Source organism: Phycodurus eques, chromosome 15, assembly GCF_024500275.1.
Source record: "Phycodurus eques isolate BA_2022a chromosome 15, UOR_Pequ_1.1, whole genome shotgun sequence".
Taxonomy (NCBI): Eukaryota; Metazoa; Chordata; class Actinopteri; order Syngnathiformes; family Syngnathidae; genus Phycodurus; species Phycodurus eques.
In genome coordinates, this window is record NC_084539.1 from 23,495,608 (window position 1) to 23,521,774 (window position 26,167).

Here is a 26,167-nt window from a genome sequence, read left to right on the forward strand (position 1 = left end):
GCAACCTATTTCAACATTCGGCGAAACAGGTCGAAGCGCTATCTTGCGGCTCGGCTGAATGGCGAAGCCCAGACCAGAACAAAGCACCCGTAGCAACTTGAAACGTCTCCAATGTCCTTTGTTTAACATGAGATGTCAATATCGGCTGTTTGGACTTTGTTCGCGTTTACTTCTATGCTATTTTGATAAATGAACGACACGCATCCATCCATCCATTTTCCGAACCGCTTCTCCTCACTTGGGTCGCGGGCGTGCTGGCGCCTAGTTTTGCCGAATTCGGGCGAGAGGTGGGTACGGCCTGAACCGGTCGCCAGCCAGTCGCAGGACGCAAAGACAACCATTTGCACTCACGTTCACACCTACGGACAATTTAGTCTTCAATGAACATACATTTCTTTCAATTTTGTTCAGCAACAACGTTTTTGTAAGTTCGGCATCAATCCATCATGTCAACCCGGAGCTATGCTCATTAGCGTAGCGTAAACAGGAAGTCGGCTAACCTGTTTTCCAGGTTTGGTCATGTGATATTCCGCATGTAGGGATTGACTTCGTGGGGGCCTCTTCGGATTCTCGTTTTTGCTTTCGTATCCTTTCCTATCCGAGCGAGATGACCCGGAAGTACTTTGAGCAAAGATTAATCCTGAGCAACCATTACCAAAAGAGAGGAAATATATTACCCATAATCCTTTATGTCAGCAATGTTTCAAGCAATAGGCCACTGACCAAGTTTACAGACTACACAAAGGCGTCTGAGTGTCCCGCTAGAGACTTTAAAAATAAAACTAGTATTTTCATATCAAAATAGTACCGAACTGAATATACAAGCAAACATGCATCAAGACTACAGTGTAAGGGAAAAAGAGCAATGTGAACATGAACATTTGCCTCAATAATTGAAAGGCAAATGTTACTCTCCATACAAAAAAAACACTAAACTAAACATTCTTAAAATACAGAAACTTGTGTGTGATAAAAGTTCCAGTGAGAGAGAAAAGGGACAAAAAAAGCAAGCAAGCTAGATACTTTTCCTTCGTATTTTTTTATCAAATATACATTTTCTTGCATTGTTGGATAATGCTGTTGTCGAACTACAAAAGACCAGTAAAAAGGGACGTTTTAAATGATTTGCCGAAACACAGAAAACATCCATCCTTCCATCCATACATTTTCTTCTGCTTGGTTTTCCGAGGTCAGGTCGCGGTGGCGGCAGCTTTAGCGGGGAGGCCGAGACTTCCCTCTCCCCAGCCACTTCATCTACGCTCTTCTGGGGACACCTCGAGACGTTCCCAGGCGTGTCCCGGGTCGTCCCCGGGGCCTCCTCCCGGTGGGACGTGCCCAGAACACGTCAACAGGGTGGCGTCCGGGAGGCATCCGAATCCGATGCCCGAGCCACCTCATCTACCTCCTCTCGATGCAGAGGAGCACCGGCTCGACTCTGAGCCCCTCCCGGATGACCGAGCTTCTCACCCTATCTCTAAGGGAGACACGGGTCGTACAGGGACCAAACAGTCCGTATGAGGGGGTCCGGTACCCCGTACCCACCAAGTACCACCCACAGGACTCCCCGAGGGACACAAGTCCACAAAACACACGTAGACTAGTTGGGCGAACGCCCATGCACCTTCGAGGTCCCTGCCGAGGTGTAGAACCGCTCTCGTGTTCCACGGCCAGAATGAAAACCACACTGCTCCTCCTGAATCTGAAGTTTGACTTCCCGACGGACCCTCCTCTCCAGCACTCCTGAATAGACCTTACCAGGGAGGCTGAGGATTGTGATCCCCCGATAGTTAGAACACACCCTCCGAGCCCCTTCTTAAGAAAGGGAACCACAACGCCAGAGGCACTATCCCCGATGCCCATGTGATCTTGCAGAGGCGTGTCAACCAGGACAGCCCTACAACATCCAGAGCCTTGAGGAACTCCAGGCGAATCTCATCCACCCCCGGGGCCTTCCCCACATCCCAGATCCCCACATATATATATACGTGTGTGCGTGTGTGTGTGTGTGTGTGTGTGATTTAGTATGACATAGGTCCACCTTCTTCAGTTATAACAACTTCAACTCTTCTGGGAAGGTTTTCCACAAGGTTTATGGGAATCTTTGACCGTTTTTCCAGAAGCACATTTGCGAGGTCACACACTGATGTGGAATGAGAAGGCCTGGCTCTCAATCTCCGCTTTAAGTCATTCAAAAGTGTTCTATAGGGTTGAGGTCAGGATTGTGCAGGCCAGTCAAATTCATCCACATCATACTCTGCCCTCCATGTCTTTATGAACTTTGATTTGTGCTCTGATGCACAGTCATGTTGGAACAGGTAGGGGCCATCTTGTTCCCACAAAGATGGAAATGTTAGCCCCTGAGCTCCAGTGACAGGAACTCTGAAGGATTCAGCATACCAAGAGATTTTGGACAGTCAAAAGATTTGAGAATTACTCCTTCCTGCACCAACATGTTTGTGCACCGGTGCACAAAGCAAGGTTCTTGAAGCCATGGATGAGAGTTTTATGTGGATGAACTTGACTGGCCTGCTCTCAACCCAATAAAACACCTTTGGGTTGATTTGGAGTGAAGGCTGAGAGCCAGGCCTTCTCCAACATCAGTGTGTGACCTCACAAACATGCTCCTGGAAGAATGGGCAAAAGGTCCCATAAACACACTCCTGAACCTTGTTGAAAGCCTTCCGACAAGAGTTGAAGCTGTTACAGCTGCTGAGGGTGGACCGACCTCATATTGAACCCTATCGATTTGGAATGGGATGTCACTGAAGTTCATATGTGAGTCAAGGGAGGTGAGCCAATACGTTTGGCAATATACAGTACTGTATAGAAACCGCTGTCCACCAGGATGAGCAACACTGCGCATGCGCACATCCGGGCGACATCTTGGAAAATTATACGGGTCGTGTGCCTTCTGAGTCGAGTTGTGAGACAAAATGTTATTTACCAACAAAGAAACGTATTTAACAGTAAGATGATACATTTTGATCTTAGTGTAATTGATCACATTAGCAATACGGCATTGATTTCTATTTCAACAGCCAAGTGAAAAATGTTGAAGTGCTTTTCCTTTGACTGGTAATCCTAAATAATGTAAAGTTAGCGTAGGCTTTGTGTGCGTTCTAGCTTTCGAAACACAAATGCTTCCTTATTACGTCTCGGCGACACACATTAAGAACAATTCAAACACTTTTTCTTTGCCCCCCCCCCCAAAAAAAAAGAGTCAAAACCAAATGAACATATTAAATGCACATAGTGTATGAAAGTTTTTTTTTTTTTTTTTTGCTGTTACTCTTTACATCTTATTTAGTAAATCTTTTATTTCGAAATAGCTGGCGGAAGTTGACGTAGCTTGGGAAGCGCTCAACGTCGGCTTGTTAGAGTCGGCGATTCTTAAGGGAAAAAAAAGCATTTTACATTTGACACTTTGCTGCTTCCGACGGTTTTCAAATGACATTCGGGACAATTGGGGAAGTTTTCTGACCCGCCAGGAGTGAGCAAGGTATGTTTGTTCGAAAAAAGTCATGTTTGTGACGCTCAGTGTCGAATGCTAATGGTAGTTAGCCACGGCTGCGAGCGGCAACGTTTTTTTTTTGTTACCATAAATGTCTTCAAATGTTTTTTTTGTTTTTTTTGTTCACCTGCTCTGGTTTTGTATTTCTTTCCAGTACATTATTACGAACAATGTTAGCTTGAATGCTACATGGAGTTTACTGGCATCCAAATCTCGCGAGAAGTCTCCGTCATGTACTGTCACATTGCGCTGTTAATGGTCGTAGGATTCCCGGGGTCCGAGGACGACTAGTCCTCAAATATGCATACTTTGGACAACTGGTCCTCCAGGACCACCCTCGTTGGTCAACTGGTCCTTGGGTAGGATTCAAAGAAAGTTTATAATTTATATCATGCAGACATAAATTATGTTGACATTTCATATTTTTAATTGAAAGTTTCTATTTTCAAATTGTTAGTGTAGTGTAATAAGGTAAAGTAATTTTGTTAACTAACTTTTCTCAAAAACTACTTTCAACCCTAACCCAAATATATTTGTGATATATATAAAAAAAAATTCTGTGACTTGTAATCAATTGTGAAACACTTGTCTGTTATTTGTAATGAAGATTTTGTTAGCAATGTATGCTAAAACAATTGTTTAAAAAATAGCTATGTTCAATTTGAAAAAATAAATAAATAAATTGTTAAAAACAAAAAGTAATTTGCTAAATTACGAGGAGCAGTTGACCGTCCACTGCTTTTAAGGTGTGACTTCATCTTATTGTGTCATTTTAATATTACTATTATGATTATTATTTGTTTTTGCCAGTCATCATGCTGTCCCGCCCCCCGCCAGGAGTGACTCCGTCTCCTGCGCTCCTATTGGCTGACAAAGATGTGGATGGAGCCACACAAACACGTATGTGTGTGTGTGTTTGAGAGAGAGACCCAATGGAGTGATACAGGTACTGTGATGCCCTGGCATGTGGACAAGGAGAGCCACAGTGACCGATGCACTTTCAGCTGTCTATGAAATGCGACAAGCAGTCAAACACACAATGCAAAATGACAGCATGAAGGAGCGCCCAGTGCCGTTTGCAAAGTGGCGCACGCTCAAAAGATATTTTGTCATATTTGGCTTCAAACTGTCAAAACTTGGCCGCATTCATCTTTTTTTTGATTGCAACCGGTCTCCCTGTCCCTGCAGCTGAAAAACACCCGCACAGCATGATGCTGCCGTCACCATGCTTCACTGTTGGGACCGTATTGGACAGATGATGAGCAGTGCCTGCTTTTCTCCACACATACCACTTTAAAAGTTTTGGCCTTAATTCTATCTTGGTCTCACCAGACGAGAGAATCTTATTTCTCACCATGTTGGAGTCCTTCAGGTGTTTTTTTTTTAGCCAACTCCATGCGGGCTTTCATGCGTCTCGCATTGAGGAGAGGCTTCCGTCGGGCCACTCTGCCATAAAGCCCTGACTGGTGGAGGGCTGCAGTGATGGTTGACTTCCTAGAACTTTCTCCCATTTCCCGAGTGCATCTCTGGAGCTCAGCCACAGTGATCTTTGGGTTCTTCTTGACCTCTCTCACCGAGGCTCTTCTCCCCTGATTGCTCGGTTCGACCGGACGGCCAGCTCTAGGAAGGGTTCTGGTCGTCCCAAACGTCTTCCATTTAAGGATTAGAGAGGCCACTGTGCTCTTAGGAACCTTAAGTGCAGCAGAATTATTTTTGTAACCTTGGCCAGATCTGTGCCTTGCCACAATTCTTTCTCTGAGCTCTTCAGGCAGTTCCTTTGACCTCATGATTCTCATTTGCTCTGACATGCATCGTGAGCTGTAAGGTCTTCTATAGATAGACAGGTGTGTGGCTTTCCTAATCAAGTCCAATCAGTAAAATCAAACGGCTGGACTCCAATGAAGGTGTAGCACCATCTCAAGGATGATCAGAAGAAATGGACAGCACCTGAGTTCAATAGATGAGTGTCACAGCAAAGGGTCTGAATACTTATGGCTGTGTGATATTTCAGTTTTTCTTTTTTAATACTTTTCAAATTTTCAACAATTATGTTTTTTTTTGTCAATATGGGCTGCTGTGTGTACATTAATGAGGAAAAAAATGAACTTAAATGATTTTAACAAATGGCTGACATATAACAAAGAGTGACAAATTTAAGGGGGTCTGAAAACTTTCTGTACTCACTCTTTATGTAAATGTCAAATATATCTCAAATCAACCCCAATTCCAATGAAGTTGGGACGGGATGTAAATATAAATTAAGGTACTCGGCATTTTTGTTGTGTTGAGTGGATTCCTCTTCCTGTTTGTCTTTCAGCTCCTCCTCATGCCCTTCATCACCACCACCACCACCATCACCACCATCATCACCATCCCGGTCCACAGCTCAGCTGCCCTTGCTCGTCCCTGTTGCCCCGCCTCCTGTCGGCCCACAGGATGGAGGTGCGGCGCCTCCTGCGGGGGGCGCTGGTGTCGCTCGGGCGGCGAGTGGACGCGCTGGAAAGGACGGGCGGCAGGAGGAGGAGGAGGAGGAGGAACGACGGGAGCCCGAGGACGATGGCGGTAGATGGAGCCAAAGGTAACGGTGGGTCGAAAAAGTCTGCACACCGCGCTTCTCATGACAGCTTTTTGTTGGACCGACATTTCATTCCATTAATGTGACCCTTCCAGAGGGGAAGTCAAAATACACAACTGAGATAACGATGTTGCACAAGTGTGCACACCCTAGTATTATACCTGGGGGACCTATCACATTCAAACTCATGTTAATGGGAGTCAGCCCACGCCTGCCACCATTGAAAGAGCCTCTGATTATACCACAATGGAGTTCAGATGTTCTAGTAGGCTTTTCATTAAATGTTTTGCTTTCTAGCAGAAGCCTGATAATTATTTTTTTTTTTACATTAACACCGACTCCACTGTGGAACTGTTCATAATTCCCTCCATCTTCCCCACCTCATTATGCATCAAAACTGCTGTTTTAGTAGGCTTTTCCTGACATTTCTTATAGTCACGTTTGGTCTGCAGAGAGCTTCCAGTGAATCAGAGGGATCTCATTGTTCAAAGGTATCAGTCAGGAGAAGCGTACAAAAGGATTTCCAAGACAGTAATCATCAAATACAGAAAATACGGCACAGCAGTGACAAGAGCGAGGACTGGCCGTCCCTCCAAAATGGTTAAAAAGACGAGAATAAATCTGGTCAGGCAGGCTGCCGAGAGGGCAGTATTGAATGGGCTGCTGGATTATCTGGCAACTACTGGCCGTTTAGGACAAGTGACAACAATTTTCTGTCTTCACATGGCTTTGAGTTAGGGTGCCAAGACAGCGACCTTATCTTGCGAAGACAAACATCCAAACCTGGCCACATTTAGCAAAAAGACTTCCATCTGGATCTGGGGTTATAGTCAAGGTGGAGGGAATTAACAGCAGCAGCAGTCAACATTAGCACAACACCCTAAAAAAAGCCGACTAGAACATTAACCAGAGTCACTTGAAATGCTGGTAGCTGTGTGCTGACTCCTATAAAACATGAGTTTGGATGTGATTGCTTCATTCCCAATTGTGGCTGCACGATATTTAGGTTGAGACTCGTCATCGCCATGTACGTGTGCGTAATACTCACATCGCAGGGTCTGCTGCGATGTTGGTGTACTGTAATATGCAGTGAATCAACTGTAATATTAAAAGTGACCCGCAGAAGGATCTGTTCGGACATGCTAATAAGATTAGCACCCATGTTATAGTAAATTATAACACTTCAAACAAATCACGGAGCAGCCCAGACTGTTATATACTTGTCTCCTTGTATGATAACTATGAATGAGGATGCGGGAAACAATGTACACCTGCTGCATTTCCTTTTTGGCTCTTCAGAATGCAACTAGGCTGGCACGCCGCAGCTGCGCCAGTGCACGAGCTGCATTCAGGTACACTGCGTAAATGGGAGAGAAAATGTTCCTTGGTTTGTTTGTAAAACAGGACATAATTGTAAATTGGGGGGCGGCGAGTTAGCGAGCTAGTCCAGCAGGGGACCCAACCAGGGGGACGCCACCGACCACTCAGGACCATGGGAGGGCCTGAGCCCGACCGAAGCACCCCGACCAGTCCCAAAGGGCGGGGCAGGGGAACCGGACCACTGCCCCCCAAGCCAAAGTCAAAAAATGGGTTTTAAGACAAGTTTTAAAAATGGACAGTGAGAGGGCTTGCCTAATTTTCCGTGGGAGGTTATTCCAAAGAGAGGGACCGGCAACGGAAAACGCTCGATTTCCCCCCTGAGCCTCCGTTTAGTCCTCGATCCGAGGCAACGTACTGGAGTGTAGGGGTGGAGCAGCTCGGAGAAGTAAGGTGGGGCGAGAGCATTTAAAGATTTAAAAACAAATAATCTTAAAATGGACTCTAAAATGCACAGGAAGCCAGTGAAGGGAGGCCAGAATCGGAGTTAGGTTCTCCCTCTTACGTGAAGGCGAATAACAGCGTTCAAAGCCAACTGGAGACACGACTGGCTGGCACCAAAATAAAGTGCGTAACAGTCATTCAGTAATTCTGTTTTTTTGTGAAAGAAGAGGCTTTACTTCAGCTAGCTGCCTAAAATGAAAAAAGTTGGCACCAATTTGCCAACCAGTTTAAAATCACGGTCCAGGTTAACATCCAAGTTCGAGACTGTTGGCTTTTGATAGTGTGTCAAGGGGGCCAAGTCAACAGCGGGGGATTTAGAAGGGCCACTGGGACCAAACACCATAACTTCTGTTCTCTTATTAAAATTCAAGAAGTTCAATGCCATCCAGGGTTTAATTGTCCTCAAGACATAACAAGAGGCTTTAAGGAGGTGTCCTTATTCTTTTGTGGGACATAGATCTGACTGTCATCTGCATAACAATGAAAATGAATCCTATGCTTTCTCAGGATGGAACCCTGGGGCAGCAAACACAAAGAAAACAGCAGGGGTCCCAAAATTGAACCTTGTGGAACCCCTTAAGACAGTGGGGCAGAGTGGGACTCCGAGCGACCAAAGCTTACACACAGTTCTGCCTGCCAGATAGGATCTAAACCACTCAAGAGCACTACCGCTAATGCGCACCGGGTGCTGCAAATGAGACAAAAGGATCCTGTGGTCTACAGTATCAAATGCTGCAGTCAGGTCCAACAGCACAAGACAAGCATAATCCCCCGAGTCATTAGTCAGGAGGATGTCATCAAAAACTCTTAAACGGGTCGACTCTGTGCTATACTGATCTTAAAAGCTGACTGGAAGACCTCCATAAAATTATGTTCATCCAGAAACGACTTCAGCTGGATGTGAACCACTTGCTAGCACACCACGAGGAAGACCAGGTTTTATTAGCAGGGGTTGCACCACAGCATGTTTAAAATTTTGGCAGACAAAACCAGACACCACACTTCTATTTATAAAGCCTTAAAGAGACTATGCTCGGGACGACGGAGTCATATGAAGACCCTGATGGCTTAATCCGGCCAATCACACCTTTGAAAAACCTCAGGGAAACCGATTCAAAAGAATTGAACAGCCAAACAAGGAATGGGGTCAAATGTGGTAGTTAAACTGAGAGCCCAAGCTGTAGCAACCCTATCAATAAATAAGTGCTGGAAGCTATCATACATTTCAGGGTATCTCGGGGCGGGGTTGGGGGGGGGGGTGGGGTGGTGGTGACGAATAGAGTCGTCAGTTTAGAATAAAACACGAGGGTTGTGACAGTTTGCCTGAAAAAGGTTTAACGGGTGTTCTCTTTCGCCCTCTTTTACGGCGCTCTGGTAGCAGTCCTGATTGTGAAGCGTGTGCCCCGAATCGGCATTTTCTTCTTCTTTAGCTACGGACGCATCCTCTTCCTGTCGCTGGTCTTCGTTTGCACTCGAAGGCCCGCCTCTTCGGACTGGCTGCGGCCAATCGGAGCAAAGGAACGGAGAGGAGGGGAGGGGTGTCAAGAGGATGAGGAAGAGCCACGGAGGAGGAGAAGAAGAAGCGGAAGATGAGGACCGCGGGAGGTTCGTCGGCCGCATGGCCGTCTGCCGGACGGGTGGCGGAGCTACCGACCGCGCGCCCCTGACGCTCTTCAACTTTGACCCCAGAAGACGGACGGAAGGCGGCCACTCTGTGAAGGCCATCGGCGTTGTCGTCAGGCAGAACGGCTACAGGTGGGAACGTCATGGCTTCCATCGCTGAGTTTGAATCGGGCTTGGAAAATTTCCGAAATTTTCCATGGGAAGTTGGGAAATAATAAATGTAAATATTTTGTTTTGTTGCAAGACACAGGCACAAGCATACAATTCACAAGCTCAACATTTGAAGAACTTTTTAAGTGCAATCTTTTATTGAAGAACAAATGAATATTCAAAAAAAAACAATTGCAAAATGTAACATTGACACAGCACAGAGGCAAGCAAATCAAATGCGAATGCTAACAAACTCCGGCTGTATAACGAGGCTTGAAAGTGGTGAAAAATCAAGCTTTTCTCTCCGCTCTCAGACGCTGCGGGCGTGTCCGCCGAATGCGCCCCGTTCTACTGTCAGCTGTCAATCACTTAGCCCAGCTCACCATCGCCCCGATTCCATGTGCCGACGGACATCATTTCTCTCTTTCCCCTTCTCTCTGTGACGTACACTCATGGCAGACAACGGGGCGCTCCGAAGCGGCCATGCCCACACAAATCCTCTGTCCGCTTCCTAACTGTCAAGTTTGACGTCTCCCCTCCTCGCGCTTCCGCCTATCTGCATGACGTGCATGCACTCACAGGCCACAATGAGGTGCTTTCAAGCTACCGTGCTAGCGCGAAGCCCCTGTCCATACGATGGCGCTCACATCGGATTTGTTTTGTTTTTGTTCTTCTCGTTCTTCCCCCTTCTCTTCATTACGTGCATGCCCGCATAGCTGAGAACGAGGCGCTCTAAAGTGGTCACACTAGCCCGAAGCCCCGGTCTGCACGCTGGGTCTCGCATCGAATTTGTTTTTTTAATCCTAGTTCTTCCCCCTTTTCTGCCTGACATGCATGCACTCACAGCTGACAACGAGGTGCTCTAAAGCAAAGCCCCAACGCACACGCTGGCTGACACGTCTTTATTTTATTTTCCCTCGTTCTTCCCGCTTCTCTCCGAGACTTGCGTGCACTTACAGCGTAACAATGAGGCGCTCAAGCCAGCAGCCAAGCCAGCCGTGAGCCCCGGTCCACACGCCGGCTCTCACGTTGGAGTTTGTTGTTTCCCCCCCCCCCCCCCCCATCATTCTTCTCCCTTTTCTTGGTGACGTGTGTGCACTCACAGCTGACAATGAGGCGCTCTAACATGGCTGCGCCATCCCGAAGTACCGGTCCGTTCGCTGACTGTCAAGTCGGACTTTAAAGGCGCTCAAGTTCTTCTGTATGTAGTTCGGCAGCGGCAAGTCACGCCGGGCGCCCGAATGCGCCATTGGGTGCCGTTTTTGCCACACCCCCAAAAAATCAGGCAGGCTAAAACTGTTGAACATTGCATCTTTACAATTCAGTACTATAGTATAGTTACCAGCCTTTTCAGGTTTTCAGCAATCTTCAAAGGTGTAGAATATGTTTAGAAACAAATGTCTGAATCGTCTTGACATGAGAAGGACTCGTCCGACTTTCCAGCTCCTCCTGCCAGACCGCTTTTGACTTCCTGCGAGCCTTCAGCAGCCAATCACAGGCCTGGTCCGCCGCCCGCTGCCAATGGCGCTTTTCCGACTTCACGCCCCCTCCCCCGTCCCCGCGCGCCGACGGCGGCTCTCGACTCGGTGCCGCGCCCGTGCTGCGGCTGTCCGTGGTCGCCGTGGCGACCATGGCCGCGCCGAGGGGGGAGACCGGCTGGAATCCCCGGCGGCCGCTGAGAGACCGGACGGCCCCGCCCGGTCTCGGCCTCGATCACTGGTCGGTTGACGGTCGCCGCCTCATTTGCATAACGCAAGTTACGCTTTGACTGATGCGCTCTTTGATTTTGTTGACAGTTACATCCAAGCAGCTGATCTCAGGTCAGGTCAAAGATTTTGATTTCTCTGTCCAACATTTGCAACCTTTCAACTCATCACGTGACGTTTCGTGACCCGCAGGCAGCGATGGACTAGGAGACGAGCCAATCACGGTGCTCGGAAGCGCCTCCTCGCCCCGCCTCTCCCGCCGTGCTCTGCCGACGTCGTCTCGCCTCTGCTCCCGACCGCCCAATCGGAAGCTGGCTCCAAGGAGGTGTGTGTTTGCGTGCGTGAGTGCGCAGGTGATTGTGATGATGACGAAGAATAATAATAATGATGCTAATTCTATTAACAACGATGCTGTCAGAAAGCCAAGCGCGTTTCGCAGATCCGAATCCGCCGAGCGTGCCCACGCGAGACGCCACTCACGCCAATGGGGCTGCCCAAGGTCAAAAGGTGAGCGCGAGAAGGTCAAAGGGCGACGGTCCTGACGATGCAAAGGTCCGACTGGTGTTTTGTTGATGTCGGAGGTTGAAGAAGAAGGAGTTCAGTGTGGAGGAGATTTACACCAACAAGAACTACAAATATCCCAGCAACAACAGGTAAACGACAATAAAGACGACGGTGACATCAACTACAATTCCCAGCATGCTTTGCTCTCCAGGAGTCTGGAGACCATCTTTGAGGAGCCTCAGGAGAAGGGTGGATCCTTGCTTCTGATTGGCCAGCAGAGGCGGCGCAGGCTCCTCCTCTTTCCCGACTTCACTCAGCCCAGGAAAAGGAAAAGACCGCTAGGTAAAAATTCTAAATTGTACCTGAAGCAGACCGGGAGAAGCTCATCCATGCTTTTATCTCAAGTAGACTTGACTACTGTAACGGTCTTCTGACTGGACTCCCCCAAAAGAGCATGAAGCAGCTGCAGCTCATTCAGTTTGCTGCAGCTCGGGTTCTGACCAGAACAAACGGGTCGGAGCATATTACTCCAATTCTAAAGTCTCTGCACTTTATTTTGCCGTCTGCTATCGTGGGAATGAAAAATGGCGGCCTCATCACGGATCCCTCTGGTGTATTGCAACAGCAACAAAGACGACTTGAGTGAAGTTTGTAAAAGAAGCCAAAAAAACTTCATTTGGGACACACAACGGGCAAGATATTTTGGTGTTCAAAATGTGAAAAATACGACGAGCTTTGTTTTTCTGAGACCGTTTGATGGATAACAATTCAAATGCTGCAATCGGTCAAATCAATTGACTTTCAAAAGGAATTTCAGTGGGCCATGTCTTTACCGTTATTGATGAAAATGAGCCATTTGCCAGACTTCATCTGCTGATTTTGCCGTTTGTCTGCGCCAAGGTGTCGGACTTCCTGTCGCCGCGGTGCCAAGAAAGCGCGCCGTCCGGCGTCAGCAGCGCGCGGGGGTCGGCGGCGCCGACGAGCGCTCGGACCTGGACGTGATGCTGGTGGAGAGGCTGAGCGCGCTGGAAGACTTCCTGACTCGTCAGGGCTTGGACGTGTGATGTCACTTCCTGTCTTATGGGTCTAGTTCTTAATAAATTGAAACGTGTCTATTTTTGGAACCCATCAAGTTTGCTCGTGTGGTCTCAAAAGTGCTGACAAAGGCCTCGAGTACGTGTATCGAGTACGCTTCGTAATAATAATAATTCATTTAATTTGTAGGCGCCATGCAAGTTCACCGTACAAATGTAGTTTAAAACATAACAGAACATAAAATGTCAATTAAAGCTGCAAATGTTATGGTTTGGATTTGAAGAGCGTTCCAAAGACGGGTAGAGCGGCCGAAGGCGGAAGAGGTCAGCGTGGTCTGGCGGAGCTGGGGCAGTATTGGACAGGAGAGCGGCGTTTGGGGACGCGGCACGTTTTCCGGTGACCTGTGGGAGCCCAAACGGGAAAGAGTCGCAATAATGCAGGCTGAGGGGAGGAAGGCGGCCATTGACGTGTCTCGAGTGGAGAAGAAGAATCACTTTTTATTGTCATGAACGTGCATGCATGCGCACGAAATTTGTTCTCTGCATTTATGTGCGAATCTCGCTCACACACAAACACACACATCGCAATGTCAGAATTTTGCACATTCACTTTCTATTTTGTTATTTTCTTGATGTGATGAAAACAAATTAAAAAAGTTACTCACAATTGACTCAGTACTCAGGTTTTTCACTGTGTACTTTTTACTCTTACTCAAGCAATTTTTTGGGAGGAAGACTTTTTACTTCGACTTGAGTCACATTATTGTCAAGTCACAGTGCTCTTGAGTACGACTTTTGGTTACTCTACCCACCTCTGCTACCTAATGAGTAGGATCTCGGTTTTTGTTTGTTTTTGTCACCGTTGAGTTCAGGGGGGTAGCACCAAATTCTTGGACCGTCCCTATACAGAAGCCTCCTGAAGAGAGAGCACCGGGTGCTAATGGTGCCTGCAGCGTCTTGTATGTTGTTTGCTGAGGCATATTAAACTGCTGCTTCCGTGTCGCCAACCACGCACGTGGATTGTGGAAGAACCCAGTCCAACTGTCCAACTCCTACCCCCACTTCGACCGGGGTTGAGTTGTTGAAAGTTGGATGAGAACCAGTGTTTGAGTTCTGAGAAGCGGTCCGTAAGGGAGGAAGGAAAAGCAAAAAAACAGCCAATATGTGAGTTTTTAGTCAATAAAGTTTCGATTGCAAAACAAATCTCCAGCTTTGCAAATGGGAAACCGCGAATTGCGGGGTTTTACTGCACTGTAGGTGGTGTTGTTCTTCATCTGACCAGTTGGGGATGCTGCTGCGCCAATTGTCACCCGCAGAAGCAACGAGGAAGACTTGGAGCGTGAGGTGACGCCATTTGACATAGGCTTCGTCTTCCCACAAACTGAAAATCTTGTTTTGTTGTTTTGCTCTTTTCTTTCGCGAAAGTCCCGGATGACGGGAAGAACTTGCCTTCTGAATGACTGCGCGCGTGAGTGCCTGACATCTCGTCAACATCTGCTCCAATTTAACCCTGCTAGCGAACAGATAAGTAACTTAAACCGAAAAGTTGCCATCTTCGCTGCATTCATATGTATGCGTGTATATTTGGGATCATTACAAGCACATTTAGATTCTAAAACTTCCAAAAGATTTCCTAAAGCTAACCAATTTATCACGCTCGTGGCATGGCGCGTCCACGAGACCAGCGCGACACAAACGCACGCGCGCACACGCACACGCGACAGTCATAAGAAGTCAGTCACAACGTGCGTGTGTGTGTGTGTGTGTGTGTGTGTGTGTGTGTGTGTGTGTGTGATTTGTTAGCCTTGTGGAACTATCAGCCGTAATTTGGGGGTCAGCAAGATAATTTGTAATAAATCTACACGGTATCATTCAGAAAGTTGATACCTGCAGTACCCATGGGGACCGACACACCAATCAAATTTGTCACAATAAACCAGTGACTCCTCCCAACCTTATCTTTCAGACAATTAAAATCTCCGATACCATTGTGATGTGTCATCACATAAACGACCCCCCCCCCCTCTCAAAAAAAAGCACAATTCTTATGACATTTATCAGTAGTTATGTTTAATTGCTTAATATTAAATTTCTCACCACGACCCAAAATAGTTTGGGAACCCCATGTTCGTGTTTTTATAAAGTGTGTGTTCGTGTGTGTTGTAGGTGTGTGTGTTGTACTTCGCTAAGAGCGCCGAGCTCAGCGGCCTGAGGGAGGAGCTTTTACAAGTGGACACACCGATCAGCAGCCGGGAACTTTGGACCCGGTTGCTACGGCAACACCCCGGGTAGGAATGTTACGTTGTTTCTGTGGCAACCAAGCGCTTGACCTGCGTGCGTGTGTGCGTGCAGGTTGCGCGTGTTGCAGGGTCACGTGGTGTTGGCGGTGCGCCATCAGTACGTCGCCGTCGACGACCGCGAGCCGCTCACGTTGCGAGACGGAGACGAGGTCGCCGTGGTGCCGCCGCTCAGCGGGGGATGAACGTGAGCGTTAACCAGCATAACAATCGAAATGTCATAACGATCATCGATCGATCGATCGACCGTCGTCCTAATCATGGAGACGCCTGGAGCTATAATCGTCGAACCGATCGTAACGTCAAAACAATCGTAACCGACAAAACATCCCAACCATCAGAACAATCAGAATACTCAATCAACTATCATAACAACCCTCATAACATCATAACTCTCGTAATGAATCATAACCACTGTATAACAATTAGAACTCCATAATCATCAGAGCAATAATCCATCCATCCATTTTCTTAATGATATTTAATTAATTTTCGTTAATGATATTTAATTATTTTATAATTTTTGTGTGTATGGGTATTCACATATATACTTTATTTGCCGGTTACGTATGTAGCGATATCAAGGTGTGTGTGTGTGTGTGTGTGTGTGTGTGTGCGTGCGTGGCTCATTAAGGGAACAATCCTGGGAAAGTAATTGTTTGTTTCTGCTCAAGTTTGCAACATTATTATCTTTCAGGCCATTTTGTAGATGAAAAAGACATCTTTCTTGGCCTCTTTATGGAGACACTTTTGTGCATTAATTGGAAAAGTTGAAATAAAAGATTTATAAGAAAACAATAACAACACATCACAACACCATAACGATCAAAAGCACACTGATCATAACAATCGTAACCATCACGACAATAAGAACTGAGAAATGGACTCGATTTGATTTCTATATAAGTGTCAAAACAATCCGGACGATGGCGTCCCACCTCCGATCTTCTCTTCCAAGATGGCGGCACCCGAGAAGGGGAGGGACATCTTCAAGCTGAGCCGCGATCGGCTGTCGGCGGAGGAAGCGGCGGCGGCCGTCGGCAGCGCTTCCTGCGGAGCCGTCGCTCTCTTCATAGGTAGCCGTCGCCTCGCTTCACATTTGCCGTCCGTCCGATTCCGAGATTTGTGGCCGTGTACGCCGCCGCAGGGATGACGCGTGAGGACTGTCCGGACGGCAGGAAGGTGATGGGCCTGGAGTACGAGGCGTACGAGGCCATGGTCCACTCGGAGCTCGCCAGGCTGTGCCGGGACATCAGAGCGCGCTGGCCCGCCGTCGTGCACATCTGCGTGCACCACCGCCTCGGGTCGCTGCTAACGCTAATGATAATGCCGCTAAGTGTGCCGCTCGAACGGCAAAACAATCGGAACCGGCGTAATGATCGAGACTAGGGCTGCACAATATAATCGACGCGATCGTGCCGCCTGCAAAAGACGGTACGGGATGCTTTGTTGCACGCGTGTGGCGTTTACCCGAGTTTGACAATCGGACGCCACCGAAAACGCGCACCGCCGCCCTGCCCTAGATTCTGCTCTCCTGTCGGCTAGAGCGGACACGTAGGCGTCCGGTGAGTTTGAATCCAGGAGGAAACGTGCCTCAAATGAGAATACATATAGCCTGCGTATTTTGCCACGTTAAAAAAATGTATTCATAAGATAATAAAATTCAAATGATTTTATGGGCATGTTAGATCCTGCAATAAAGTGGGCGCAGTGTCGCCGGTTCGTATTCCCGCCCGAGCGCACGTCGCCGTCGGGCGAGACACTTAACCCGCGTCGCCTACGAACCAATGCGCTCGAAGGGGCCGTAGGCGCAGAATGGCAGCCGCGCTTCCGTCAGACTGCCCCCTGCGGGGCAGCTCTGGCGGTGCAAGATTCTGATTCCGATTCTGACAAGTAGCTCGCCGCCACCCGGTGTGACCCGAGAGCCCACGAATAATGCGTGAAATTGTAACGCGTTAGCGAGTGTCTAGGAAAGTGCTATAGAAGTTATTATTCATATCAATATCGTAACATTCGTTTTGTTTTGTTGTTTTTCCAATATCGTGCAGCCCTACTTAATTAAGACTTGCAAACTTCAACCATCAGAACAATCATAGCAATCTTAACATCATAACCATAATAGTAACAATGCTGCGTGTCCGGCGCGTCCCTCAGGTGGGTGAAAGTGGGCGAGGCCAGCGTGGTGGCGGCCATCTCGTCGCCTCACCGCCGCGAAGGTCACCAGGCGATGGCTCTCCTGCTTGACGGGCTGAAGGCCGGCGCCCCCGTGTGGAAGAAGGTGAGGAACCGTCGCCGCTCACGAGTCCCACCCGCTTTTCTCACCCGGTCGCCGCCGGCAGGAAGTGTACGAGGACCGCCGGGCCAGCTGGAAGGAGAACGCCGAGTGCGCCTGGGCCGGCGGTTGCCGTGGAAACGCAAGCCCCGACACACCCTGATTGCGCAATAAAAGCCTGCAAAAGGTGCTTTGTGTGTCTGCGTGCTGTGACGGCGACTAGCGACGGCTTCGCCGCTCGTCCCTCGCGCTTGGCGTGAATACCGCCGCGTGGACGGGACCGTCCGACCGCCACCGTCCTCGCTTATAGCTACAAAAAGACAACGGCAGGACTGCTAATGAGAAGAGCGTTTTGGTCACGAGTGCTTGAACTTAAGAACACTTTGGGGGGGTATTTTGGTGGTTCATTACGTTACCACCGAGTACTGTGCTGTGGTTCGACACGTTTCTCTTTTGTGCACAACATCGGCTTTCAAAATATTTTGGGGATCGCTCAAATTTTAGGGTTTGCTTCAGCGCCCACGGTTCATTGTCTGTCGATAGGCGGTGACCAGTCCAGGAGTTCGTGACACGTACACGGAGCAATGGAGTGGTCGCGAGGCCAGCCCTGAAGCTCGAGCCCACCCAAAAACCTGCCTATGAATTCATCCTCAAATGTGTTTTTGAACCCCAAAATAATGTTTTGGGTGGAATGTGGTGATAAGCGTACACTTTGGCATTGACCAAAAAGTCCAGCTTGTGAAAATCGACTGAGAAATGAGCAGGTTTTGGCTTCGTTTCAATGTCCAAATTGTGTTTTCAAGGCGTCAAACGTTCAGAAGCGTCGTGGGCTCGCAACGCTTGTTTATCAAATGCAATAAATGTTTGCAACATGGCAGCGGTCAAGGTCTGAAGACGGAACCTTGACCTGGATCGTGTCGGAGGCTCAACTCGGCTTTCTTCGGAGCCCGACCTCCGGTTTTTCCCGCCGTTTGAGTCCAACGACGACACGAAGCAGCGTGACGTCGCCTCACTCGAACCCTCCTCGACGCTGACCGGAAGCGCTCTCGTCAGCGAGCGTCGCCCCGCCCCCCCGGTCAGCTGACCGTCGGCAGGTCTGCTGACTGTCAAGCGGCTTCGGAGCTCCTCGGCGGACTCGTCGCCGTCCTTCCCCGGGCGCTCGGCTCGTCAAGCTGGATCTCCGACACTGAGCGGAAACTGGATTTCTAGACTGGATCTCTCGGCCGGACCTTTGGCCTCCTCCAGCCGAGCTCGGCGCACCTCGCCCGGCGCGCCTCGGAGCGCCATGGCCCTGGCGGAGGTCGCCATGCAGGGCCTGGCCGTGTTCGGCTTGCTGCTGTTCGCGGTGCTGTGGCTTATGCACTTCATGTCCATCATTTACGTGTGAGTAAAAATGATGATGATAATAATAATAATAATAATAAAAATGACGTGTGCGGGCTTATCTTAGCCTAGCCTAGCCTAGCCTAGGCTGACGCCGCTAACTGGCAACGAGCTTCCTGCTCCGCATTTGGACTGGAAGTGGTTCAAACCGTTAAAGCGTTCTGTTCAAACTAAACTACAACATTTGGCAAAGTAGACTTTAAAAAAATAAATAAACGGGTGGTCGGACGCTAGCCGGCTAGCTGCGACCCGAGTCCGACGTTTCGGGGAAATTTGAAATATTAAAAAAGTCGTCGTAAGATGTTAATTATGATTTTCATCAATAGCGGACAATAGGGGGTGACGAGTTTGGTTCTATTCATATTTGTTTTGTTTTTTTTCGATGGAACGAAACGCACCACAATGACGCACACGTTTACGTAACGTGACGCAAGAATGCGAGCAAGTATTTGGCGGCGAGGAGGAAGTGATGGATTCCAGTCGGCCGGAAGTCACGACTTCCTGCTCACGTGACCTTTCGTCACACGACCTCTGACCCCCCCACCCCCCCAGGCGCCTGCATCTGCACAAGAAAAGGTCGGAGGTCAAGCAGCCGGCCGGCGTGTCTCTGCTGAAGCCGCTGAAGGGCGTCGACCCCAACCTCGTCGCCAACCTGGAGACCTTCTTCACCATGGACTACCCCAAGGTGACCTCCGACCCCTGACCTGAAACTGTGCGCGTGGGTCATTTTCATATCATTTGATCCGGATGCATTTCCTCGAAAAGGAAACAAATCGGATGCGTCTCAAAATGTCATTAGCATATTCATTCTTAAACACCTAACCTATAATTCCATTACAACAAGCTGGCAATTTTTTGACTTGAGTTCGTTGTCACATTTCTGTGGGGCCAATTATTTATTACTTGTGCACTCACTGTAGTTGTCTCGCCATGCTGCACTATTTGCATATACTGGCCACTCATGCCAGAGTAGCATCTGCTCCATTTGCACACTGATTGAGGAGTATCTGTAACATTTGCACAACCGACATTGTCCCAGATGATCGCACTACTCGTCACTTTAAACCGCATACACTCCTTGAAGTCTCAGCGCCCTTTGCACAATGGTCATTGCACCGGACTATTGCAATATTAGTCGTTCGAACTGCTCTAAGTGCTAGAGGACTCTGCATCTTTTTGCACAATTGTTTTTTGTCAATGTCTTTATGTCCCCAAAGTAAATTGACTGTTTGTTGTACTAGAGCGGCTCCAACTACCGGAGACAAATTCCTTGTGTGTTTTGGACATACTTGGCAAATAAAGATGATTCTGATTCTGATTCTGATAACAGTAAAGACTTTTTGGAATTAAACGTTTGCAAAACATGACTTCACAATAGTTCTTCTTAGCAACAATTCTGACCTTTTGATGGATGACAACTGCTGATGATTGAAACAGTTATTCATATGTTGTCATTTTTTAAACTATTTTATAATTTCAGTCAAAAGGAAATGAAGCGGGCCACATCTTTTGCCGTCGTTGATTCGTGTGATATGAAAATGAGCCGTCTATTTGCGTAACATTGTGCTCGCGTGTGCGCGCAGTACGAGGTGCTGCTGTGCGTTCAGGACCAGGACGACCCGGCGGTGGACGTTTGTAAGAAACTCTTGGGGAAGTACCCCGGCGTGGACGCGCGCCTCTTCATCGGTAACTACTCGCTTGAGCGCCCTGGAAGGAAAAAAAAAAAACATTTTCCACTCTTTCTCACGCACTCGCACACTTCCTTTCACACCGTCATTTATGGGGAGCGATATGATCAAATATCATGATAAATGTATATTAGTTTTAATGATAAAATTATTTGCACGTTTTTCAAATCCACAAATGTATCTGCGATTTTACTCGCGCCTTTTAATGTTGCGTGTGCATTTATCATGGCATCATTTGCATTTATATATTTCTATATTTGTGGATTTGAAAAACACGTGCAAATAATTTGTGGATTTGAAAAACGTGTGAATCGCTGATATATTTGCAAAACGGGTGCAAATAAGTTTGGCACATATCTCTCCCCATAGGTCATTCGCACACACACTCACTCACACACACACACACACACACACGCACTCTAATCCAGTCCCTTATGGACGCACACACATTGAGCCCAAAACAAAATTTCATTTTGTTTTAAAGCGGCACAAAAGTGAGAATCAAACAATGCGTGCCTAACCAGCGTTGTCCGGCAGGGGGCAAGAAGGTGGGCATCAACCCCAAGATAAACAACCTGATGCCAGGCTACGAGGGCGCCAAGTACGGCCTGGTGTGGATCTGCGACAGCGGCATCCGAGGTCGCCGAGCGCCATCTTGACCGTCCCAGTGCTAATGCTAATGCTAACTGCGCTTGCGTGTGTGTGCTGCAGTGAAAGCGGACACGCTGACAGATCTGACCAATCAGATGACAGAAAAGGTCGGCCTGGTGCACGGCCTGCCGTACGTCGCCGACCGCCAGGGCTTCGCCGCTACGCTGGAGCAGGTGAGGCCGGCGAGCGCCAGGTGAACTAGCGTGAGGCGAACAGCAGGTGAGGCTTACGAGCCTTTGGCTAATTAGCATTAAGCTAACATCAGGTGAGGCTAACTAGCATCAGGCCAACAGCAGGTGCGGCTGACTAGTGTCAGGCAAAGTAGCATGAGGCTAATTTAGCATTAATCCAACAGAGCAGGTGAAACTAACCATCGCAAAGCTAATTAGAATGAGGCTAGCAGAGCAGGTAAAGCTAACTAGCATGATGCTAACAGCATACGCGGCTGATTAGTGTGAGGCTAACGAGCGTGAAGCTAATTAGCATTAAGCTAACCGAGCAGACGAGGACTAGCGCAAGGCTAATTAGCGTGAGGGTAACAGATCAGGCGAGAGCGCGAGGGTAACGGAGCGCTAACGTTCCGGCAGGTCTACTTCGGGACGTCGCACCCGCGCTCGTACATTTCGGCCAACGTGATGGGCATCAAGTGCGTGACGGGAATGTCGTGTTTGATGCGAAAGGACGTCCTGGACCAGGCGGGGGGCCTGGTGGCCTTCGCGCAGTACATCGCCGAAGATTACTTCATGGCCAAAGCCATCGCCGACAGGTGAGGCGGCGGCCGGGCGCGCCTCGCGCTCAGCGAGCGTTGGGCGCTATACGCACGCACATACGTGCCCACTCAGTCACACACGCTCACGTGTGGACTCACTCGCGAATTCACACACATGCTCTCTCACAAGCACACACACACACACACACACACCGATATTCACACTCTTTCTCACTCTTACACACACACACACACACACACACACACTCGCTTCCTTACTCTTCTTACACACACACACACATGAACTCATTTGGGGTCTTGCCCCGTCCGCCGGTGAAGCTCACCGATTGGTCGTCCGCAGAGGCTGGAAGTTCTCCATGGCGACGCAGGTGGCCTTGCAGAATTCGGGCTCCTACTCCATTGGCCAGTTCCAGTCCCGCTTGATCAGGTGATCGCCGCGCCCGACGTCCGACGTCGCCGCCGACAATGACGACGAGCTTTCCCCTGCGTCCTTTTTGCCGGCAGGTGGACCAAGCTGCGCATCAACATGCTTCCCGGCACCGTGCTGGAGCCCGTGTCCGAGTGCTTCCTGGCCAGCCTCATCATCGGCTGGGCCGCGCATCACGTCTTCAGGTGAGCGGCCCGCGACCGAGCGCCTCCTTCCCTTTGCCGGCCGTTGCCGGGCGAGGCTCCGAACGAGCGAGAGGAGGCAAAAGCGCTCGAGTACCTTCACTTAAGTACAAGTCAAAAAGCACAGACAGAAGTATAAACCTGTTTTCCTGCAGTTAATTATATGCAATGCCTGTTTTGATCATTTGGAAGAACAAGAAAAAAAGTTATCAACTTTGCTCGTACTGAGAAGAAAATAATTTTACGTCATGTTTTTTTGGAAATAAGTGCTAGCTAGCATTAGCATTATGCTATCCAAACGTGTTCGCATCGTTTTTGTGAAATAGCTCAACAATAACAAATGAAAACAATTCCCCTTACCTCAGTGTTGTAAATCTGTAGTGGCGGCACGGCGACCGGCTGGTTGGCACATCTGCCTCACAGTTCTGAGGACCGGGGTTCAAGTCCCGCTGCCGCCAGTGTGGAGTTTGCATGTTCCCCCCTGTGTCTGCGTGGCATTTCTCCGGGTACTCGTGGGAGGTTGATCGAAGACTCTAAATTGCCTGTAGGTGCGAATGGTTGTTTGTCCGTATGTGCCCTGCGATTGGCTGGCGACCAGTTCAGGGTGCACCCCGCCTCTTGCCCGACAATAGCTGAGATGGGCGCCGGCACGCCCGCCACCTGCGTGAGGGGAGAGAGGCGCTACTGAAAATGGATGCAAGTTTGTAGTTTTCTGGCTGACACAATATCCATCCATCCATCCAACCATTTTCTGAGCCGTTTCTCCTCACGGGGGTCGCGGGCGTGCTGGAGCCTATCCCAGCTGTCATCGGGAAGGAGGCGGGGTACACCCTGAACTGGTTGCCAGCCAATCGCAGGGCACATAGAAACAAACAACCATTCGCAGTCACAGTCATGCCTACGGGCAATTTAGAGTTTCCAATGAATGCATGTTTTTGGGATGTGGGAGGCAAACCGGAGTGCCCGGAGAAAACCCACGCGGGCACGGGGAGAACATGCAAACTCCACACAGGCGGGGACGGGGATTGAACCCGGGTCCTCAGAACTGTGAGGCTGACGCTCTAACCAGTCGTCCACCGTGCCGCCCTGACACAATATATTTGCTGCAAATGATTCCTGTGGCCAAAATCAAATGATTGTCTTCTAAGAAGTTCTACAATTCAGTCTGTCTTTATTGCAACCTCCAGTACGCTTTTTATTCAAATGTGTTCAATTGTAAAACGTCTTTTGAGTGCCAAGAAAAGCGCTGTAAGTGAAATGCATTATTATTATTAGTTTATTTAAAGTACAACAATCAGAAAGTAGATCATGTATTATTACTTTGCTTTGCGACAAAGCAAGATGTTTGTGTTTGGATTTGGGCGCCAGTTGCTTAAGGCAGATGATTGTTAAAAAAGAAAGAAATAAAAAGCCGCCATCCTGGTTGGCTTTCAAGCGTCGTCTTCCTCGACGCGAGCGGAACGTACACACGCGTGTTTTCAAATGGATCGCTTTGCTTGTGTGTGCGTGCGTGTAGGTGGGACATGATGGTGTTCTTCATGTGTCATTGTTTGGCGTGGTTCATCGCCGACTACGTTCAACTCACCGGAGTGCAGGTACGCGCCTTCAACTCGATTATTGATCGTATCCATCGATGTCGTTGATGACCTAATTAGACGTGTTTGTTTGCATATTGATGACATCGCACCTGCGCCGCGTTCCAAATAATGATCGATGAAGTCATTGATAATTGCGTTGTCTCAACTCGTGTGCGCCAATATAAAAAAAAAAAGAGAGAGAGCAAAACAAAATCGGGATTGGCGATTCGTCGACTTGGAGCTATAACGTCATTGCGGACTCGACGAGTCGGTTCGACCCTAATCTGAACGGCCTTTTAGTTGTTTTTGGATGTTGGGGAAAAAAAATACTACCCTCATTGAGAATTTTGTTCTAAAACATTTCAATGACACGATAAACATTGATGATGCTAAAATGACGCCGAGTGTCTTTTGCGTCGACTATTTCGGAAAATCTGAGAAGAAAATCTTTCATCTGCATAATCATTTGTAAGGTGGTGTTGTGTGTAATTTTTAAGAAAAAAAATGCTTTCATTTCCTTCAATGGATAAAATTTTTAACTTACGTCAGTTCATGCATTAGTATAAAATACAATTTCAATTTTTTAAGCTTCAAATTCAAGTTTGCTTTCACAATGTACAACCTCTGTAATGATTTTAATTTTTTTTAATAACGTATACACACACACATTCGCAGGTCCACTTTTCTTTCAGTTTCTCTATTTGTTCCACTTCTTCAATGAAAATGCAATTCTCCTCCATGGTCAGCAGACTAAAATTGGGCCGTTACTTTAGTAAGACATTCAACACCTTGTTTGGAAATTTAGAATATGACATCAAATGGCTTTCTTATGCCAAAATTGAAAAATTATGCAATCTGATAGAAAACATTTATAAAAAAAAAATAATAATTAAAAAAAAAAAGTTTTCAGTCATGAGTGTAACCATTTTAGCCAAATTGGATAATTCAACCCATAAATGAGAAGGAATTTTTGAAGATGCGAACACGCGCGTATCCGTGTTTTCCATGGCCAGGGCGGGCCGCCGAGCTTCTCCAAGCTGGACTTCGCCGTGGCGTGGTTCATCCGCGAGTCCATGGCGGTGCAGATCTTCCTCTCGGCGCTGTGGGATCCCACCATCAGCTGGCGGACCGGCCGGTACCGGCTCCGATGCGGCGGCACCGCCGAGGAGATCCTGGACGTGTAGTCGCCGCCGCCGCGACGACGCAGACCGAAGTATATTTTTTACGACTATTTATGTTCATTTTGGTGCTAATGTTAGCGAGGCCACGGCGGGCCAACGGAAGAAGAGACAGCGGAGCTCCCGGTTTTCGTGGAAACCATCAACAATGTAAAGGTGATGCGGGATGACACCGCCGAAGCGGTCCAATCGGGAAGGGAGCGCTGTCAGCCATCGTAGTTTTTCTTTTTTGTTTTTTTCTTGTCACTAAAATATTCCGACGACGTCAAACAGTGTTATGAGCGTGCACGTTTTCTTCTTGTCTTATGTCGCAACATTTCATGTCAACTAACAAGTTGTGCGCGCGTGTCCGGCATTTCCCTCTACACTATCACTTTAGCATTAGCTCTTAGCGTAGCATAGCCAGCGGGGCTTCGCTTGATGACATCATCGCTCATGGTGTCGGATGAACCTGCGAGGCTAACGTCCAATCAGATGTCGTTGTTGTTGTGTACGTGACACAACCGATGGATCGATCAGAGCGCCGCATTTTGTCCCCACAAGAACAATAAAGTTTTATCTTTTGAAAGGACCTCCACTTGACTGTGTGTTGACACAAGACCAGCTGTCCATTTTTGCAGCCCTCGTGACCGACGGCAGTGACCCGGCATTGACGCCCGCATTCACACCAAAGGACAATTTAGAGCAGGTGCAAGTACCGCAGGCGCTATGTGGGGGCCCTCTCGTCTTTGTTTTGAAATATTTAAGCACAATTTCTTTTTAACCTTTTTCTGCCATACATTTTAATTGAAGTATTTTAAGTAAAAAAAATGTGGGTGTTATGTGAAAACATGCATACTGTAGCTACTGTAGTAAACA

General features: G+C 48.2%; 3 protein-coding genes across 13 annotated transcripts; all 3 read left to right on the forward strand.

Annotated features, from left to right (window-relative positions):
• The first annotated feature begins 3,294 nt into the window (after positions 1 to 3,294).
• wu:fi75a02 (uncharacterized) lies at positions 3,295 to 13,602 on the forward strand. Of its 7 annotated transcripts, none has more exons than XR_009769876.1 (12): positions 3,295 to 3,499; positions 4,322 to 4,411; positions 5,829 to 6,095; positions 9,338 to 9,662; positions 11,124 to 11,399; positions 11,477 to 11,500; positions 11,579 to 11,711; positions 11,805 to 11,893; positions 11,968 to 12,039; positions 12,102 to 12,232; positions 12,791 to 13,063; positions 13,209 to 13,602. XR_009769876.1 is itself a non-coding variant. In XM_061697875.1 (12 exons), exons 3-12 carry the CDS (start codon positions 4,388 to 4,390, stop codon positions 12,952 to 12,954), a joined length of 1,551 nt encoding a protein of 516 aa, XP_061553859.1. In that variant the 5' UTR covers positions 3,295 to 3,499; positions 3,777 to 3,870; positions 4,322 to 4,387; the 3' UTR covers positions 12,955 to 13,602. The 7 variants fall into 7 exon arrangements, 6 of the variants coding, with proteins under 6 accessions (XP_061553859.1, XP_061553856.1, XP_061553858.1 ...); XM_061697875.1 differs by adding an exon at positions 3,777 to 3,870 and having other exon boundaries at positions 4,322 to 4,457; positions 12,791 to 13,602; XM_061697872.1 differs by adding an exon at positions 3,777 to 3,870 and having other exon boundaries at positions 12,791 to 13,602.
• Positions 13,603 to 14,248: 646 nt separating this feature from the next.
• Positions 14,249 to 18,541, forward strand: LOC133413498 (molybdopterin synthase catalytic subunit). 5 transcript variants are annotated; one of them, XM_061697983.1, is made up of 5 exons: positions 14,249 to 14,392; positions 16,129 to 16,297; positions 16,369 to 16,525; positions 17,376 to 17,499; positions 18,372 to 18,541. In XM_061697983.1, exons 1-5 carry the CDS (start codon positions 14,381 to 14,383, stop codon positions 18,525 to 18,527), a joined length of 618 nt encoding a protein of 205 aa, XP_061553967.1. In that variant the 5' UTR covers positions 14,249 to 14,380; the 3' UTR covers positions 18,528 to 18,541. The 5 variants fall into 5 exon arrangements, with proteins under 5 accessions (XP_061553967.1, XP_061553969.1, XP_061553971.1 ...); XM_061697985.1 differs by having other exon boundaries at positions 16,180 to 16,297; XM_061697987.1 differs by lacking the exon at positions 18,372 to 18,541 and adding an exon at positions 17,561 to 17,683.
• Positions 18,542 to 18,568: 27 nt separating this feature from the next.
• On the forward strand, positions 18,569 to 26,140 carry ugcg (UDP-glucose ceramide glucosyltransferase). The gene is made up of 10 exons (XM_061697915.1): positions 18,569 to 18,876; positions 19,429 to 19,561; positions 20,460 to 20,562; positions 21,102 to 21,203; positions 21,276 to 21,388; positions 21,803 to 21,981; positions 22,286 to 22,372; positions 22,450 to 22,557; positions 24,071 to 24,149; positions 25,145 to 26,140. The coding sequence occupies exons 1-10, from the start codon at positions 18,779 to 18,781 to the stop codon at positions 25,313 to 25,315; spliced, it is 1,173 nt and encodes a 390-aa protein (XP_061553899.1). The 5' UTR covers positions 18,569 to 18,778; the 3' UTR covers positions 25,316 to 26,140.
• The last annotated feature ends 27 nt before the right edge of the window (positions 26,141 to 26,167 follow it).